General features: G+C 42.6%; 1 protein-coding gene and 1 pseudogene across 1 annotated transcript; one reads left to right on the top strand and one right to left on the bottom strand.

The window, feature by feature from the left end:
• Nucleotides 1-1,532: 1,532 nt before the first annotated feature.
• Nucleotides 1,533-3,204, bottom strand: ATOH7 (atonal bHLH transcription factor 7). The gene has a single exon (XM_036025081.1). It carries the CDS (start codon nucleotides 2,710-2,712, stop codon nucleotides 2,254-2,256), a length of 459 nt encoding a protein of 152 aa, XP_035880974.1. The 5' UTR covers nucleotides 2,713-3,204; the 3' UTR covers nucleotides 1,533-2,253.
• Nucleotides 3,205-6,112: 2,908 nt separating this feature from the next.
• Nucleotides 6,113-8,615, top strand: LOC114498058 (annotated as a pseudogene).
• The last annotated feature ends 9,216 nt before the right edge of the window (nucleotides 8,616-17,831 follow it).

Raw genomic sequence — 17,831 nt, 5'->3', positions numbered from 1 at the left:
CGAGGCAGGTGGAAAGCTTAGGGATTTGGTAAGAGCTAAGCTGCTCCCAAAGATTTCCAAAACACAGAAATAAGCAGCTAAAGGTATAGCATTTACCAGACAGATTCCCATTCTTTTGGGAGAGTGGGGATCAGGAAGGAGAGGCATGGGATTACAATCCCATCATTTTCATTAAATTGCTCAATTTCACTAAGAAACTGCTGTTAATAACCATACAAGAAATATTTATTGAGTGTTCATTTTGTTTAAACCTCTGTACTAAAAGCTGGAGAAAGAAAATGAAAAGAACATTCTCTTTCATAAGGTATTTATTCACAGTCCAGGCAGGGGAATGTGAACCTTACCTGAAAATAGGCTAGTGATCTTAACATGTTTTTGAGAGCTTCTCTAATACATTTTTTACACTGATTTTATTCATTCTCAAGCTCTACAAACTTCCTGGGATTATTTATGAAGCCTTTTAAGTCTAAATAAGTAAGCCATTGTACCTAAATACTGAGGCAGGCAGATCCCCGAAGCCTTGTCATTAACCCAAATGCACACTGTGGAGGGGAGCATGACCAGAAAAGGGTCCTAGCATCACCACTTCTAGAACTGTGTCGGCTGCTAGACTGTAGTGTCTTCTAAGAGCTGTTGAGGTCAAGAAGTTAAACATTTTACTCTCTGATTTGTGGTGCGAAAACAAAGTCCTCAGCCCTCTGCAATTTCTTATCAGCTAACAGAAGGGAAATTTCTCGTTAGTCTCTCAATGGATTTCTAGAGATACACTTGTGATTCTGCAAGTTTAAAGTTGTACTGGGGAAGACACATTCACAACAAACTAAATGGATTTTGATAATTCTAAGAAAGTAAAAAATTTAATGGAGACTCTCAATTTCAAATAGATGATTGTATTTGATGTGAGGCATTGAAATCCGTAATAAAAGAGTTTGGATGGCATTGTTGTTTTTGTTCATTTGTGATACTTCCAGAGGTAACTTTGAGTCCTTCTTATTATTAACAAGACAGTCATTCTCCCAAACACAGTCAGTGCTGTTGACCACAAAGTCACTCTTTCTGTTAAGGTTTGGTTTATTCATCCAATAGGTAAGCAAATTTATAAAAGTAATTCAACCAAATATCATCTGTATTATTTTGCTCCTATCTTGATTGGCCTTGATGGTAGTGAAACTCTTACTGCTAAATTTGCACTGATTAAAAGGAAATCACTTCCAAAAGCAACATTTTTTATTTATCTTTGCGTTAGCTTATGTGTGTGTGTGTGTGTGTGTTGTATGTAAGAACAATGTATACATATTTGGGTACTTGAAGGAATTAATAGTAATTGGTCAACAAAAAACAAAGTATTTAGGAATTGTATATCTACTTAAAACTAAATATTTCAATTAATTTAATCATTAAAAACATGAAAAAAACATCTATATTTCCAAGTTGACAGAGAAAACTTTCAAGTTAATTACTTGTGCTCACATAGCTTGTGTATGTGTGTGGGGGGGCAGTTGTTGAAGAAGCATTACAAAACAGCTCATTTACCACTGGCGTGATTAGATTTAAACATTCTTTGCTCAGGGAAGCACTCAATATCATCACCCCCAATTAGGCCTTTATGCCATCAAGAAACTAGCAGGGGACCTGGCACAAAAAACAAACTCAAGTTTTTATCTATATTTTACAAAATCTATATTTGAACAATGTATACAGTTTTTAAAAATACAGAGCATCCATGCCCATGTACTCTACAGGAAAAAGTCTGACTACTTCATGCATGCACACACAATGCACTAAGCATAAATGCATTTACAAGACACGAAGGTAGCTCTGATTTACTATACACAAGGAATGGATCCTGTAACTTCGCCTGAATAGGACAAACTTACAAAGTTTAAGCAAGTGATTATTTCTCTGAGGACTAAAACTGCAGTATAGCCTAATTCTATCTTTTCTTATGACTGTTTTCCCTCAAACTAGTCCAGAAAAGGGAGAAGGGGAATTATTTTCACAGCAATCAAAACCATTCATAAGATCCATCAATGAATTCTGAAAATACTGATAAGAAGGGAAAAAGACAGACAGTAATATCATTTTGTCCATAGACTAGTGATGCGAATAAAAGTAACCTGAAAGTTTGCTAATTTTCTAAGAAAGCATCCTTGGCCACCGAAAGCCCCTGCAGACGCTGGGAAAAGGGGTGCGGCTCCGAAGCTGGATCCCTGGGCATTCCTCGCCCCCACATCCCCAGCTGGGCCGCGCGCCCTAACTGGCCATCTGGAAGGGTTCTGGCTGGAACCCGAAGAGCCTCTGGCCATAGGGCTCGCTCTCGCCTGGCAGTTTCGCGCCCGCAAACGGGAGGTAGTGGTCGCGGCCGAAGTGCTCACAGTGGAGATTGACCCAGTCCCGCTCTGAGCCGAATCGCTCGGCCTCAGCCAGGATACGCGTCAGAGCCATGATGTAACTCAGCGCCATCTGCAGGGTCTCATACTTGGACAGCTTTTTATCCTGGCCCCACTGAGGTACCACCCTGCGCAGGCGATCGAAGGCAGTGTTGAGCCCCTGCATGCGGCGGCGCTCACGCGCATTGGCCGCCAGGCGTCTGCGCGCCGCGCTCTCCAGCCGGCCAGCCCCGGCGCAAGTGCCCGCGCACTCCGTGCCGCCAGCGCACGGGGGCGCGGCACGCGCCCCGGTCGCGGGGTTACTGGGCTTGCAGGACTTCATTTCCCGCCAGAAGGAGGGAGGAGGCGCCGAGCTCACTCGCCGGCTCAGAAACTGCACGGTGGGCTGGTCTGTTGAGCAGCTCCCCAACGTGCCTCTTCTCAGCAAGTAAGGTATACACACAGCAACTCGCGTGGAACCAGAGTTTACACTGGGAAGCACGGGCCTCCGCCTTCTGGCCTACTGGATAATCAGATTGATTTCTCTTCACTTGCTCAAAGTTAGGGGAAATGGAAAAGCTGAAGAGAAAGTCATTTCCCCAATGTGAAGTTGTAAAAGAGAAGGGAACCTTCTTGCCGCAGAAATTAGTGTGGCTGGTTCGGGGAAGGCCCTTCAAGTCCTCTGGGAAAGCCCGAGACTTCTTCTCAGAAGGTGAAATCTTTCTCGAAGCTCAGATAGGGAAGAAGCGCATTTTCTGCTGTAGCTGTGGGAGAATGCTGGATAAATCTTTGAGGGAGGAGAATTTATAGCAGAGGGCTGAAGGAGGAAACAGGTGGTGGCAGGTGGGCGGGCGTCCCTCGGCTTCCATCTCAGCACCTTCCTACCCTGGGAACTGCAGGGGGGGAAGGGGGACGATGCACAGCAAAATCCTGACATTACAGCCTTCGTCTGTTGAAGTTTCTCCAAAGCTATGTCCAACAGTAACACACCATCTGGAGGGGCCTGGCTGTTCCCAAAAGAATAACAAGGTGGGGGTGGGGTAGGAGTGGGGGGAGAGCTTGGTCCATCTTTTCCCATGTCAACGGGCAGCTTACATGTCAAAAACTTAACCAGAATTTTAAGTTTCTTAGAAATCATTTGCGTTGAATACGTTGGTCTTGAAATTATACACTGTATCAGTTTAGTATAAGATTTAGCTTTGTCAACATAAGTGCCAATTTTGGATAATGCTGACCTCATATGTTGACATTTTAATTTTAGCTATTAAGTTGGGACAAATTAGCAGGTCCTAATATTGCAGACCTGGAATTTTACTGTGCAAATAATTCGGCTGTTTTATGCAGAATAATTTATCATAACAATCAAAAGATATTAATGGTACGTCAAAAATTATATTATTCTCATTATATAATTGGATTGCGTGAGTTGGGAAACTTAGGTAAATTAATTCAGAATTTATACTCCATTTCTCCTGACACAGGTTCATAAATGTTTGGGGGGCATACATTAAGATGATTGTCACTTAATTATTTAATTGGATGTTTAAATCCAAGAAAACTAATCTTAATGAACATGTATGTGCAAAATAGAAACATCTAAGTAGTTTGTGAGGTTCTTAAAAATAGTTCCTGATGAAAGTTCCCCCACCTCATAAAACTCTAAATATTTCATAGTTTGTGGATGTTTCAGTTGTGCCAACTGTCCTCAGTGACAGTAATGAAGCATGATTTCCACTATTGATAATGATAAGCTCATTTATCCAGAGAATCCATTAGCTTGATTCTCTCATCACAGCTTCTTTCTAGCTCTTAAGATAGAATAAAGTAGCAGAGAAACCTGCTCCAAATAGATTCAAGCCAGGGTTATTTCTGGATTCTTCAGGAAGACCAAATATGTTTTTTTCCTTTTGAAATATGGGTTTGTCAGCATTATTCTTGACCATTTTTGTTTTATTACATTACTAACAAACTCTCAACAAATCAGGAGTCTTTTAACTGTGACTTGCTTCCCTGACATTGCCTCAGACTGAAACCCCTTTGTGACTGCCGTGACTCCAAGTCCAGTCTGCCCATAAATAGTTGATTAATCCCCAGCTGAAGCAATGACAATGACATGAAGTTGAGTGATATGAAGACAATAGAGTGTAATTGAACATTAATGATCTGCGGCATGACAGATGTTGAACAGACTTTTGCATGGAGCCACTCAGCTCTGTTACTCTGGGTATTAACAGGCTTGGTCAGGAACAGTAGCCTTGTGACAGAAAAGTCTGTGTTATTTAGTCATCAAAATGTCACGTATCTTTTTTTAGTTTTTATGGAAATCTGCCCTATTAATGATATTATTTCTCATATTCATTTATTTCGTCCGTTTCCCACAAGGAGCCTCTTCTGTGCTACTCTTTGGACTACTTCCCTACATACTATGCACTTATTCTGGACACTAATGACCAAAGGGCTAATGAGATGCATGATTTTGCAGGCAGGGCATGTATTCAGTGTTGGTAAGATTATATGGCTTGTGCTCCAAAAGAATCAAAAGCAGCCCTGGCCATGTAGCTGGGTCAGTTGGAGTGTCGTTCAATAAACCAAACTGGTGCTGGCTTGATGTCGGGGCAGGGCACATGCCCGGGTTGCAGCTCCATCCCGGTTGGGGTGCATATGGAAAGCAACTGGTTGATATTTCTCTCCCTTCCCCCTTCCCCCCTCTATAAAATCAATCAATAATTTTTTTAAAGAATCAAAAGCATAGAAAGGGAAAATAGCAAGCAGTTTGCACACAGCACAGCTATATTAGAACATAAACTAGCAGATATCTATGACATGAAATCGATCCAAAGATAGAGGGTATTATTGCAATAAAGGGTCTTAGGAGGTATATAAGACATTTCTCAAATGTATTCTGAAAGACTATTTATTAGTACTATAAAGATGTTCCTGGAGAAAAGGATTCTATTGTCAAGTAAGTTTGGGAAACACATTTGCTGTCTCCTGCTTGGAGAATCATGAAGCAAAATTGGTAACATTTCTAAGAAGTCCAGAAGTCAAGAAATCTCTTGACTCCAACATTTCCTAAACTTGCTTGAATAGAACCTTTTTTCCTAGAAAGTCCTATTAACAGAGTTCCTTGGAACACACTTTTTTTAAACCTGATATGGGGAGTCCCACTTATTTTATGGAGAAAGAGACTGAGACCCGGAAACTAAACACTGTGCTCAATGACACTGAGCAATTGAATGACTGAATTAAGATGAGAAGTCAAATCTGTGTCCTTTGATTTTAGAGGTTTTGAAATTATGAGATTACTTAATACAAGCCCCTGAGTTTACTGGTGGAGTAACTGAGACTCACCAGTGACTTCCCAAACTCAGACAAGTCACTAGTAAAAGTTTTAGGAATACCATTAGAAAGTTTGTGCTTGAAGGACGGTGTCATTTGTTTCATAAACCTAGTGTCTAGCACACTATCTAAAAAATAATAGGTAATAAATGGCCCACAATGAATGGCTAGAAAATAAATTATATGAATGACAGATAGGTGCCAATAAGAATGAGTGCATTCTGCCCTGACTGGTGTGGCTCAGTGGATTGGGCATCCAAACCAAACCAAAAGGTTGCCAGATCTATTCCCAGTCAGGGCACATGCCTGAGTTTTGGGTCAGGTCCTTGGCTGGGGGCATGTGAGAGGTAACCGATTGATGTTCCTCTCCTCTTTTTCCCTCCCTCCTCCTCTCTCTAAAAGTAAATAAAATCTTTAAAAAAGAGTGAGTGCATTCCTAGTGAATAGCCCATTAGAATGATTTTTCTTACCTCATCCTATAAAGAATGCACACTAGCTACAGATTTTGATTGCAAAATTAATTATTTCTTATCAAAAACACACCCATAGGTATTTGAGCCTGAAGAGCATGCATGCCAGATTAATTTCCACAGCGTTTCTATACTGAGGGCATGATCCTGCTCGGTGAATTGGCAGTCACTATATGCCTGGAGGTCAGCAAGAAATCAAAACTGGCAGATGGAGATGGGAGAGAGAGGAAGATAGAAGGAGCTTACACCTGTAGGAGTAGACAAACTGGGGAAATATTATTTTAGAGGTAAAAGATGAATGACTGGAAATTATTACATAAAATATGTAGAATAAGGGAGTATTTCTCAATCCATTGAAATTTTACTTCCTGGCAATTGTCAGTTTGGCCCAAATAAACTCACCAAAAATTCTCTACAGGTTCAGATGTCTCTTATGTTCACATTAACTTGGCATAGTGCAGCAGGATTCCAAAGAAGCCCACCCAGGACCACCTCGCAGACCCTGACTTGCTGCTAGGTACCGGCAGGGGCCCATTGTACCTCACCAGCTCCTTGTTTTGCAAAGGGTGAACTCGGGCCCCTACTTTGGAGACTGAATCCTGACCATGTCTGCCCCTCTGGCTGGAACTCCAGAAAAAGTGCCCTTTCCCCCGGAAGACTGGGGAAATCTCTGAGCTAGAGGAGCCTCAGATAAGCACAGATAGGAAAGGGAGCAGCCGCAATGGCTTCAGGAATTCTGATGAATGTAAAGGAGGAGGAGACCTCTGCCTAGACCTCCCCATCTGCCTAGACTTCCTGACGGAACCCCTGAACCTGGCCTGTGGGCACAGCTTCTGTCAAGCCTGCATCATTGCAAACAACACGGAGTCCATGATCAGCAAAGGAGGACAGATTACACTAGCTACAGATTTTGATTGCAAAATTAAAAAATACTCCCTCTGTGCCAGTCAGTTACCAGCCTGGAAACCTGGGGCCTATCAGCATGTGGCCCACATAGTGGAGACACTTAGAGAGGTTATTTTGAGCCCAGAGGAGGAATAACAGAGAGATCTCTGTGTGCACCAAGGAGAGAAACTCCTGCTCTTCTGTAAAAAGGATGGGAAGTTCATTTGCTGGCTCTGCGAGCAGTCTGAAGAGCACCGAGGTCACCACACCGTCATGGAGGAGGTTGCCCCAGGAGTACAAGAAGAAGGTCCAGGCAGCTTTGGACAGGCTGAGGGCAGAGCACCAGGAAGCTGAAAAGTTGGAAACTGACATCAAATGAAAGAATCAAATATAACATGAGAGCCAAAGTGTCCGAGGGGCACTTTGAGGCACTGAGAGGCATCCTGGACACTGAGGAGCAGAAGGAGCCGCAAAAGCTGGAGAAGGAGGAGGGAGATATTCTCCATGACCTAGAACAGGCTGAGAGTGAGCTGGTCCAGCAGAGCCAGGTGTTGAGAGGTATCATCTCAGATCTGGAGCATCAGTTGCAGGGGTCAACAATGAAAATGCTGCAGGATATAAATGGCATCAGGAAAGGAGTAAGACCTTCACTCTGAAGAAGCCAAAAACTATCTCCAAGGGACAAAGGAGAGTATTCCAAGTTCCTAACCTGAGTGGTATGCTGAAGGTGTTTAATGAGCTGGCAGATGTGCACTGCTATTGGGTTCACATTACCCTGGACCCTCCCAAGAACACACCAACTGTTGCCATTTCTGTGGCTCAGACACAAGTGAGATATGAATACTGTTTCATCCTGTAAATACAAATCAGAACAATGATTACATTCTACTCAGTATACAGATTATCACATCAGGGAAACATTATTGGGAGGTAGATGTGTAAGAGGAACGTACCTGGATCTTGGGGTATGAGACAAAAAATACTTCATTAACTCTAGTTATCAATCTAAAAATGGGTATTGGGTTATAAGGTTACAGAATCAGTTTGAACACAAGGCTTTTGTGGATTCACCCTTCTTGGTTGCCTGTATCTAACTTAACTCTCTCCCTGACTGTTCCTCCCTGTCGTGTCGGTGTTTTCCTGGACTACAACGCTGGCACGTTCTCATTTGTCATGTTACAGACCATGGGTTTCTCATCTATAAATTCTCTTCATGTTCCTTTGCTCAGAAAATTTTTCCATATTTCAGTCCCATGACGGGTACTGCCCCCGTGGCACCGTGTTCTCCAAGCTCTTAAACCTCTCACACCCTCACCCACATCTTTGTCGTGCCTCTGGCCTTGGTGCACCCAGCGTGCTGAGCTTATCTGCACCATTCTCACCAGCTTTTTATTGCTGCCTCTCCCCTTTTTTTCATTTCAACATCCTTCATTCCACAACAGTGTATACAGTTTGCCTTGTGTTGTGCGTATCTTCCCAGTGTTCTGTTTGCATTAGTAAAGAATCTTAATTCACTATTTTCTGTAATCCCAAAGAAAATGACTAATGCCTCCTAAAAAAGACCTGTATGGAGATGCCATCTGTGCCAAATTTTTACAAGTTCATTTCCTCTGCTACTGAGAAGAATAAGGAAAGCTTTTCAACAACTTTTTTTTTTTAATTCAAGACCTTCTATAAGGGTCATTCACTACGGAGTAAGTTCTCAAGGATGTGTCAGTTTACCCATGATGTTCCTTATTCATCCAGGAGTGAAGGAGAATATCATAAATTACATGTATTAAGTAGAAGTTTTCTGTCCAAAGTGAGTTCAAGTCCAGTCTCTCCAAATACGTGCAGTGTAACCTTGAATAAGATGCTTGAATGCTGACTTTATTTACTAAAAATAGTTCTGGTATAAAAAAAACACACCATAGTTAGGATCCTTGTGAGAAGAAAAATGTCATTAAGTATAAAACATGTGAGTCTCAACCTAATAAACGAATACTGAAAAATATAAATAAGTAAATAAATAAATAAAATATGTAGAATAGGTTCAAGGGTAAACATTCCTTTATTATCCAAAACCATATTTCATTTTTAAAATGGAAACCCTCCAAATAAACACATAATTAAAATAAAGAGAGGAGCCCTGGCCAGGTGCTGAGTTGGTTGGAGCGCCATCTATAGACCAAAAGGTTGCAGATTCAGAACCCAGTCAACACATATGCCTGGATTGTGGGTTCAGTCTCCATTTAGGGTGCGTACGGGAAGCAACCAATTGATGTTCCTCTCTCTCTCTCTCTCTCTCTCTCTCTCTCTCTCTCTCTCTCTCTCTCTCTCCCTCTCTCCATCTCTCTAAAATGAATAAACAAATCCTTAAGTTTTGTTTATTGATTTTAAAAATAAATAAAGAGGGAAAACACTTGGCAAAAAAAGTGTTTCTGAAATTTGCCGAGGAAAATATGGAAGATGAAGAACTGGGCTTCCTCCTGGAGGTGTGGCAATTGGAGGGGTCCCCGAAACACTCAGGTAAGTCAGGGAAAGATAAAGGAATGATGAAGTCAAGTTCCACTTGTATTTCGTTAAAGACCAGAAATGCAGGGTGTTAAAAGTTCTTATAATTTTATAATGTACTATGCAGTTACTAAGGGTGGGGGAAACCCACAAAAGGATTTATATGTTTAGAGAAAGGAAGGAGGGGCAATGTCTTGTACCTCTGTTTTCTGCCCCTCGAAGATCCACAGAAGAGAAACCCCAGTGGAGGGAAGAAACTTAGAACAGAGACCAATAATGAGGCCAAGAACAAGATGGGGGGTTCCTGCCCCAGACCCAGAAAGTACCGGCTCACCAAAGGGCCCCAGGTGATTGTCCAGCCCCTAGTCACTCCACACACTGCATGAGCATTCTGGCTTGGCAGTCAGAGTTCATTGTCACCATGACCCAAACCGACTTGCATGGTTTGGACTATACATTCATTTTTCTCGATAGTGGATCTTAGCCTTCTTTTAGTGTCTGAGCTAAGCCCCATCTTGGAAGTCAGTTTTGAATCGTGGATTTCCTATAGCTAGCTGTATGCTCTTGCAGAAATCACTTCTGCTTCTCTATCTGCAAAGTGAAATGATAATACCTACCTCACAGTGCATGAGTGAACATTAAAATGAGATTGTACCTATAAAGGACTTTGCCTGGTCCCTAAGAAAGTCACTCTTTAAGTGACAGCTAATATTACATACTATGAATAGTTTTTACAAGTGATAATGAAAATGAACTCATCAATTTCTGCAGATTTTGATTTAAGGAATACTTTTTTAATATTTTACACATAAAACTATAGTTGGTAATGATGGGAATTCCAGCTATGTGACCCTGGGCAACTTATTTAACATCTCTACGCCTCATCCTATCTGTAAGAGGGTTGATAATAGAACCAGCCAGCTTGAGGCTTGATTTAGTTACTCTTTGTAAAGCTCTTACATGTATGCCTGGCATATAATTAAATGTGATATAGGTGCTTGTTTAGACAAACAAAATGACCTATTGCAATTATGTAGGTTATAGACTAGCCATCCTCCTTATGCTCATTTTTGTTGTATTTCCCTTCTTTTCAGTGTTTGTCCCATAAACTGAGCAGGGACAGGAAGAGGAGGGCAAGTTCAAAGGAGTTCCTTTTGCCTTTGACATTGGAACAATCTAAGTTTGAAATACCAAGACAGAAGCCAAAAAAAAAAAGAAGGCTGTTCAAATTTAGTGGGCAGTAAGTTTGGTGGTTTCCTTATAGTGTGAGGTTTCATTTTACAGTTGCAGACACATGCAGCAGGTCCTTGAATACCTGTTCACTCAGTGTTGCTTCATAACATTGATGAGGAAAAAAATTTGATTTCCAACCCAGGTGACTGTCCCCATATGAGTAGTTTGCACATTCTCCCAGGTCTGTGTGGGTTTTTTCCAGGTACCCCCGTCTCCTCCCACATCCCGGAACAGTGTACAGTGGCAAATCACTGTGCTTACACTGGCCCAGTCTGAGTGGGTGTGGGTGTGGATGTGATGTGCCTGCCACGGAAGGGCATCCGGTCCTGGGTGGGTGCCCATCTTATTCCCCTGAGCTGCTGGGAGAACTGCCGGCCACCTGCAACCCTGAACTGAAATAAGCAGGTTGGAAAAGAGTGATCTTACTTGCTTTTATTAATCCTTAAACGTATAGATAATTTACATTTATTTCAGTGTTTAATATTAGAAGCGTTTTGGGGTCTTTTAGAACTTTTGTGGTGTTTTTGTGACCAGAAATATGCTGTGGGAACTTAACTCTTGTTTATATCAATTAGCCTATGGTAAGATTGCTTTTGTTGTACATTTTGCTTAAAGTCGCAGTTTCCAAGAACCTATCAGTGACATTAAGTGAGCTCTCGGAGTTTCAAGTGTTACTTTTCAGGGAATGCTCCTTTTTCCAGTGACTGAAATTTTTGCATTCACCATCCAGGCCTTTCCCTTCCTAGTGCTGAGGTTTTTGAGAAGACAAATCAATAATCATGTTTCTTTTCAAGAGTTTAGAGGAAGAACAAAAGGAGTTGGTCTTAGGGGTGGAAGCTACGTTTTTCAGAATGCTTTCCCTGCGTGGTTCCAGGTTTGAGTTCAGCAAAAATGAAGTTGCAGGAGCTGAGCGTTGGGAGGCAGAAATGAAGCCACCAGGCTCGGAGCATCATTGTAGGTTGGAGGCCATGAGAGGGAGACCCAGAAGTGCCGGTGGATTCCTGTTTCTCCTTGCTCTTTCTCATTGGGTATCCAGTGCTCCCTTCCCCCTACCAGCTCTGCTGACCAGCAGTGGCCCCCAGGCCCACCATCAGATGCTTCTTCCAAACTCACAGAGGTAGTAGCCACAAAGAAGCTGACTCCTGCACCAGAGTCCCCACCCGGCTTCGTCTCAGCAGCTGACATGCCTGGCTTCCAGACTGGGGTCTGGGCTGCTTAGTGACTGTTCTCTGATCCTTAAACAACCTTTTTGGGACCTTTATGTTCCTCTTTCCTTCCCAAGTTGTGTAAATCCTCATCCTTGTATTAAATTCCGTCTTCCATAATACTCAGAGTGGCTCTGCTTCCCTGGGTGAACTCTGATATGAGGAACCTTTCATCCAGGCCACAGTAAGGCCGTAGGACCTATCCCTGCCTCCCAGTGGAGACCCTCCACACTGGTGCGCCATTGTCTATGTATCTGCCAGAATTAGAGCCTTTGTCTCTTAGACTGTGATTACTACTATTTCCATCCATTCAGCTTGTTCACCCAGGCAACACCAGGGATAAGACAGCCTTTAGCCTAATGGAATTCATAATCCAGTTGTGGAGATAGACCCAGCACATCAAAAAACCATCCTGAGTGGTAAATCAGGGTCATGCTCCCCAAGAGGCACACAAGAGAGTCCATTAGAGTATGGAAAAAGATTAGAAGTTTTGCTGATATGTATCTCATTCTTTTTATTTCTACGTTGGGGTGTGTTTTATAATATACAAAGTATAGATACATATGTGTGAGTATATGCTGATCCTTTTTTTTTCCCTGATAGGAGCGTGTGATCAGAAAAGGTGGGACACTCTCCTAGGCATGTGGCAATATATGATTAGTGCCAGTAGGAGCTCAGAGGAGAGGGATTTTACTGTGCTCTCAAGGTAAAAGGGTTCTGGCCAGTGGCCCTAACTCTCTGACATCTCCTGTTACTGCTGCCCCCTCAAAAGGCTGCTCCTCTACTGCCCATGCTCACCCCCACCTTGGGGCTTCTCACTGGTTGCTCTCTCAGCATCAAATGCAATTTCCCCAGATTTCTCCTAGCTGGCTCCGTTGTGTTATTCAGCTCCTGATCTGTTAGATGCTTTATGTCCTTAGTTGTTTGTTTGGAAACCCCAGGAATTTAGGGTCTTCCTCTGTATTATCCCTAGCTGTGTCTCCAGTACCTAGAATTGTGTCTAGCCCATAATAGATGCTCAAGAAATATCAGGTGAATGAAGAGAAGAGGAAAAGGTGGACAGAAGGGCCCCCCACACAAAGGGAGAATAGATGCTGTTCCCCTATCAACACAGCTCTCTTTTTTTCTCCTGCTAATATAGACCCTTTGGGGGTAAACTATGCCCTCCAAAAGCAGTGGCTATGGCCCTGCTGCTTTTGTTTCTGCTCTGAAATTGTGGTATTTGCTGTTTCGCAGTGAGCAGGTGGCTTACTTCCCCAAAGGGTGGCTCTCATTACAATCCAGGTTTCAGGCGGTACCTGAGTCAGCTCAGAGTAAAAGCCCAGAGGCCTCTGCGGCCCAGGCCAGCCGCTGATGCGGCTCCCTGCCCCAGGGGGAAGCAGTGTTCTGTTGATTTTAGTTGGTGTTGCTTTTTTGTTTCCTTGTGCAATTTCAGCAGCTTAGCTTAACAAGTTATTCTAAATGTCCAAACACCCAGGTCTTTTCATTCCATCCCTCCTCACCATCATGTTTGATTCTTCCCTACCTGCGCCCCAGCCTCCTACTAACATCCACCAAAGACGAGGAGGGGCAAAAAGTGCCATGCCTCCACAACCAGCCCTGTGCCAGTCAGACCCCTAGGCCGTCTCCAGGTGGAACCCAGCACTGGTGGCTGTGTCAATGCACACTCTTCCTTTATTCATTTGGCAACCTTGTACCAACTTACTGTGTTTCATTGTCTTACACTGATATTCATTTACTCCTTTATTCAACAAATATGTATTGTACTTACTATGTACGAGGTACTATGGTAGACACTAAAAATAGAGCTGACCACACCATAAATATCTCTACCCCGCTGAATATTTTAAACCGGTATTGTTAGTATCTTAACAAATTTTTTCTGTCTCTCTAAATAGGTTGTAAGTTCTTTGAAGTAAGGGGCAAGTTTTAGATATCTGGGTCTTGCTAGAGTGTTTAATATATCTGTATTTGCTGCTCGGCTGGCTTGGCTGACTGAAGTTCTTACTCAGGCTTACCTTAAGCTAAGGAAACCAGTATCATCACCATAAAAAAAATTAACACTTTCAAGAAACACCATATGCCTACCAGGTGGTAGTTCCTATCTTCATACTACCCTTAGAGTAAAGAACTTAAAGTTTTCATTTTGCAGCCAAGGAAACCAAGGACTGTGGTTAAACTGAACTACACTGTCAACAACTAGATTTGAAAGGCATTTCTCTTTCTAGAGCCCATGCTCTGTGCTGTGCTGGGTTTTGTCTGGAAGAGCTTTGATTCCAGGGACAAGGCCTGATCATCACTGTGCCTCTAGTACCTGGAATGATGCCTGGCACATAGTAGATACTCATTAAATGTACTGAGACGCGTATGCTGCACTGTGCCAGGCCCAGCCTGCCCCAGCCCTGCTAAAGGGGACTGGACAATGGAACTAACAATCTGTAGGCACAGAATTGGGCTCCATTCAGTGTTCATGGGTAACTACCTGGGTAACATTGTTCCTGCCTCCATGCACCCTGGTGGCTTGCAGGAGGCAGATAAGTCATCCCAGGTGGAAGGCAGAGTTTACTTAAATACTTGACAATGTTAGGCCAAGAAACACCCCTAGGACTCAAGTTTTCTGCAGAAGCCAGTTATAACAACCTCTTGCTAATTCGATCTCCCAAGTGTCCCAGACTCAACGGGTCAGAGAAATTCCAGGATGGTGGCCCTGGCCCTCAGTGACCTGTCTCTCCCATGTCTCACTTTACCCAGAAGGTCAGCTTTATTGATTCCATAAAATGTCCTTCCCAAAGTGTATCCTGAAACTGTTACCTTCAATAAGGAAAGGGAAATTCTGACTTAAACAAAGCTATGGAGACTTTTTACTGCAGGGCTTTTCAGAGCCTTTACTATAATTGTGATCCTTCTTAGGATGAAACATGCAGTTTCCCAAATTATATCACCATGGAACCTCACCATCTCAGAGGATGTCCATAGAGCAGTATGTACAGAAAACATTTTTGGAAAATGAAAGCTGAATCCATACTTTTACATTAAGGGGAAGATCATCTTAAAACATTTTAGTGACTCCTTTTTAAAAGAAACTTATGTATCTTTACACTCAAGTCTTTTAACTCACAATTTTGAAACCAATGCATCAACTCCTTTTCTCCTATATTCTAGTCATTCTTTGCAGTCCTGAAGATTTGTCTTATAAAGTCACCTGTGAGCATCCAAATTACCTGGGTGGTGCTCAGAAACAGGCTGGGGTTGGGTAAACTTTCAGGACAAAAAACTGGCTGGCAAGGAGGACGGTCAGAGACTCCCTGCTCAGTTGGCAGCCAGCCCAGAATGCATGTAAAGGAACCCAGGAGAGGAGAAAAGTATCAGCAGAGATAAGGGCATCAGTGTCAGGCTCAGATTCAAACTGTGGTGATTCACCGTTTATTGTCCAAGGCCTGGTGGTAGACACATGGCTGTGAATAACCTATCTTTGTTATTTGAATGCTTCTAATTATTGTCCAATTAACCCATTAAAATGGGAGAGACAGAATCAAACAGTGTATGCCTCCTGATGGAAAAAATCAGCACTTACTATACCTGCTAAAAAGTGGAACATGACTCTTATTAGGCCTCCATGTCTAACAAATTTGCATTCAAGGGACAGAGAAACATGTAAGTGATACCAGGTAGAGGCATCAGCAAAACCCAGAATTGAGAATCTCAGTGGGACAATTGACTGGTTTGTCAGTAAATATACTGTATGAGGGGGAGAAAGGGGAGAGGACAGCCTGTGGAATTAGGTAAGAGACTAGAACCATACCAACCATATGCAATGTGTGGATCTTGTTTGGATCCCGACCCAGATGTGTCAACTCTAAAAATATTTATGTGTAATGAGGAAAATTTGGATACTGATCGCAAATCTGGTAATAAAGAACTGTTAATTATTTTAGTTATAATAAGGATATCATGGTTATATTGTTTATGTCTTTGTATTTTAGAAATACATACTGAAATATTCACAAGAAATCATGTAATGTGTGGGATTTGCTTCAACATAATCAAGGAAGAGGGAAATGGGTGGAAGTACAGGTAGAACAGGATTGCCTATGAGTTAACTATTGTTGAAGCTGGATGATAGATAGGGTCATTGTAGGTTCATTGTGGTCCCTGTTTGAAATTTTCTATAACACAAAGTAAAAATGGGAGAGAGAAATTTGATCATACAATATGAGTTCCTGAAATTAGAAAGAAATTAGTCGAAAATTTTCATTCAGGGTTATATTTGATGATACTTTGGAAATGGGAACACAGTTCAGAACAGGAGCAGTGTGTGTGTGTCTTTGGGTTCTGGTGGTCAGTATCAGTGCCTCGAGTCAAGGAGGGGACCCTCTTCCTGTTCGGTCACACCAGAGTCTGCTTTTGGGTTCCCAGATGTTAATCCAACTTTTTTCTGGTTTTACCCAAGACCTTCCTGGAGATACACCCAGCTGCTTCACCCCTGGTCTGATACCATTTCCTTTGTCTTCCATGTGGGGCAGAAGGGGAGAGCGGGACACTTAGACAGACAAATGGGAGGCACATTAGTCCTTAGGGGGGAAGCTCCGTAAGAAGGCTGTAACTGCTAATTCATGACATGGAAACATGAAAACTCCAGGGAGCTTGCAGAAAGTTTTGGTGAATCACGAAGTCTGTCATAAGCTACCTCAATACCACTGATGCCCTAAATAGCTCCTGAATGAAGTGAGGATGGGTTTGTGCCAGGGGCAGCTATCTGGGAGCAGGCTAGTCATGGCCTTGGGGGTGGATGTACTCCATGGCCGGAAAAGAGAAGAAATTGAACTGGACCTACCAGGGACTTGTGTCTTTAGTTCTGCAATGAAGTTTCCCATCCCTTGGTGACATCCTAAGGAAAATCTCCTTATCTGAGGGAGCTAGGAGAGAGACTCCTCTCTTGCTCAGGGGTTTTGCCCAGCTTCAGAGTTGTCACTGTTAAAGGGACCTACCCTCACATTTGGATCCTCAGAGGAAGCCCCTCACAGAAGATGAGGCTAAAGCCATCACAATCTAAATCAGTGCCGAAACATGGACCAGTACTATGGATCCTATGGAAAAAACCATTTCCAGTTGTAAAATAGGAAATCCATGGCCCGCCTCACTGGATGATTAGCGTAGGTGATGCTGTTCCATATCATCACTAAAGGTAATATTGTAGTTTGTAAAGAACAAGAAATGTACTTAGCTGCTCTAGTTTGTGTAGCTTAAATGAGCCTAGGGCCTTTTCTCGGAGGCCTTTGGCATTTAAAGGAATTAATGCTCTGGTGTCACCTATTCTTGAGGATGCCATCTGGGTCATTTTGTGTAGGCACAGATTGAAATCCCAGGTTATCATATGTAGACGTCAATCACTTAACCAAGGAACAGACTGAGCTGGCTAAATTACCTGGCATATGCATGCAGCCTTAGAGTTCTTGCAGTTGAAGAAGCCCGCCTTTTATGGGGAAAATTTTGTTAGTATGATATTCTCAAATTGGAGAGCCCAGAGGTTTTAGATTAAACAACTTACAAAACATCACAAGTCTACATTCAGAACTCACCCCTCTCGGCTTTTTTTTAAAGTTTTTAGTAGGAAACAGTGTTGCTTAAGGTTATTGGGAAAAAAATAAATGAGACCCTGACTGGTGTGGCTCAGCTGGTTGAGTGTCATCTTGCAAAGTGAAAGGTCATCGATTCAATTCCCTGTCAGGGCACATGCCTGGGTTGCGGGTTGAGTTCCCAGTCGGAGCACATATGAGAGTCAACCAATCAATGCCATGTTTCTCTTCCTCTCTCTAAAAATAAGTAAATAAAATCTT

This window comes from Phyllostomus discolor, chromosome 5 (genome assembly GCF_004126475.2).
Source record: "Phyllostomus discolor isolate MPI-MPIP mPhyDis1 chromosome 5, mPhyDis1.pri.v3, whole genome shotgun sequence".
NCBI classification, from domain to species: Eukaryota; Metazoa; Chordata; class Mammalia; order Chiroptera; family Phyllostomidae; genus Phyllostomus; species Phyllostomus discolor.
This window is presented reverse-complemented; position numbering and strand designations above follow the sequence as displayed.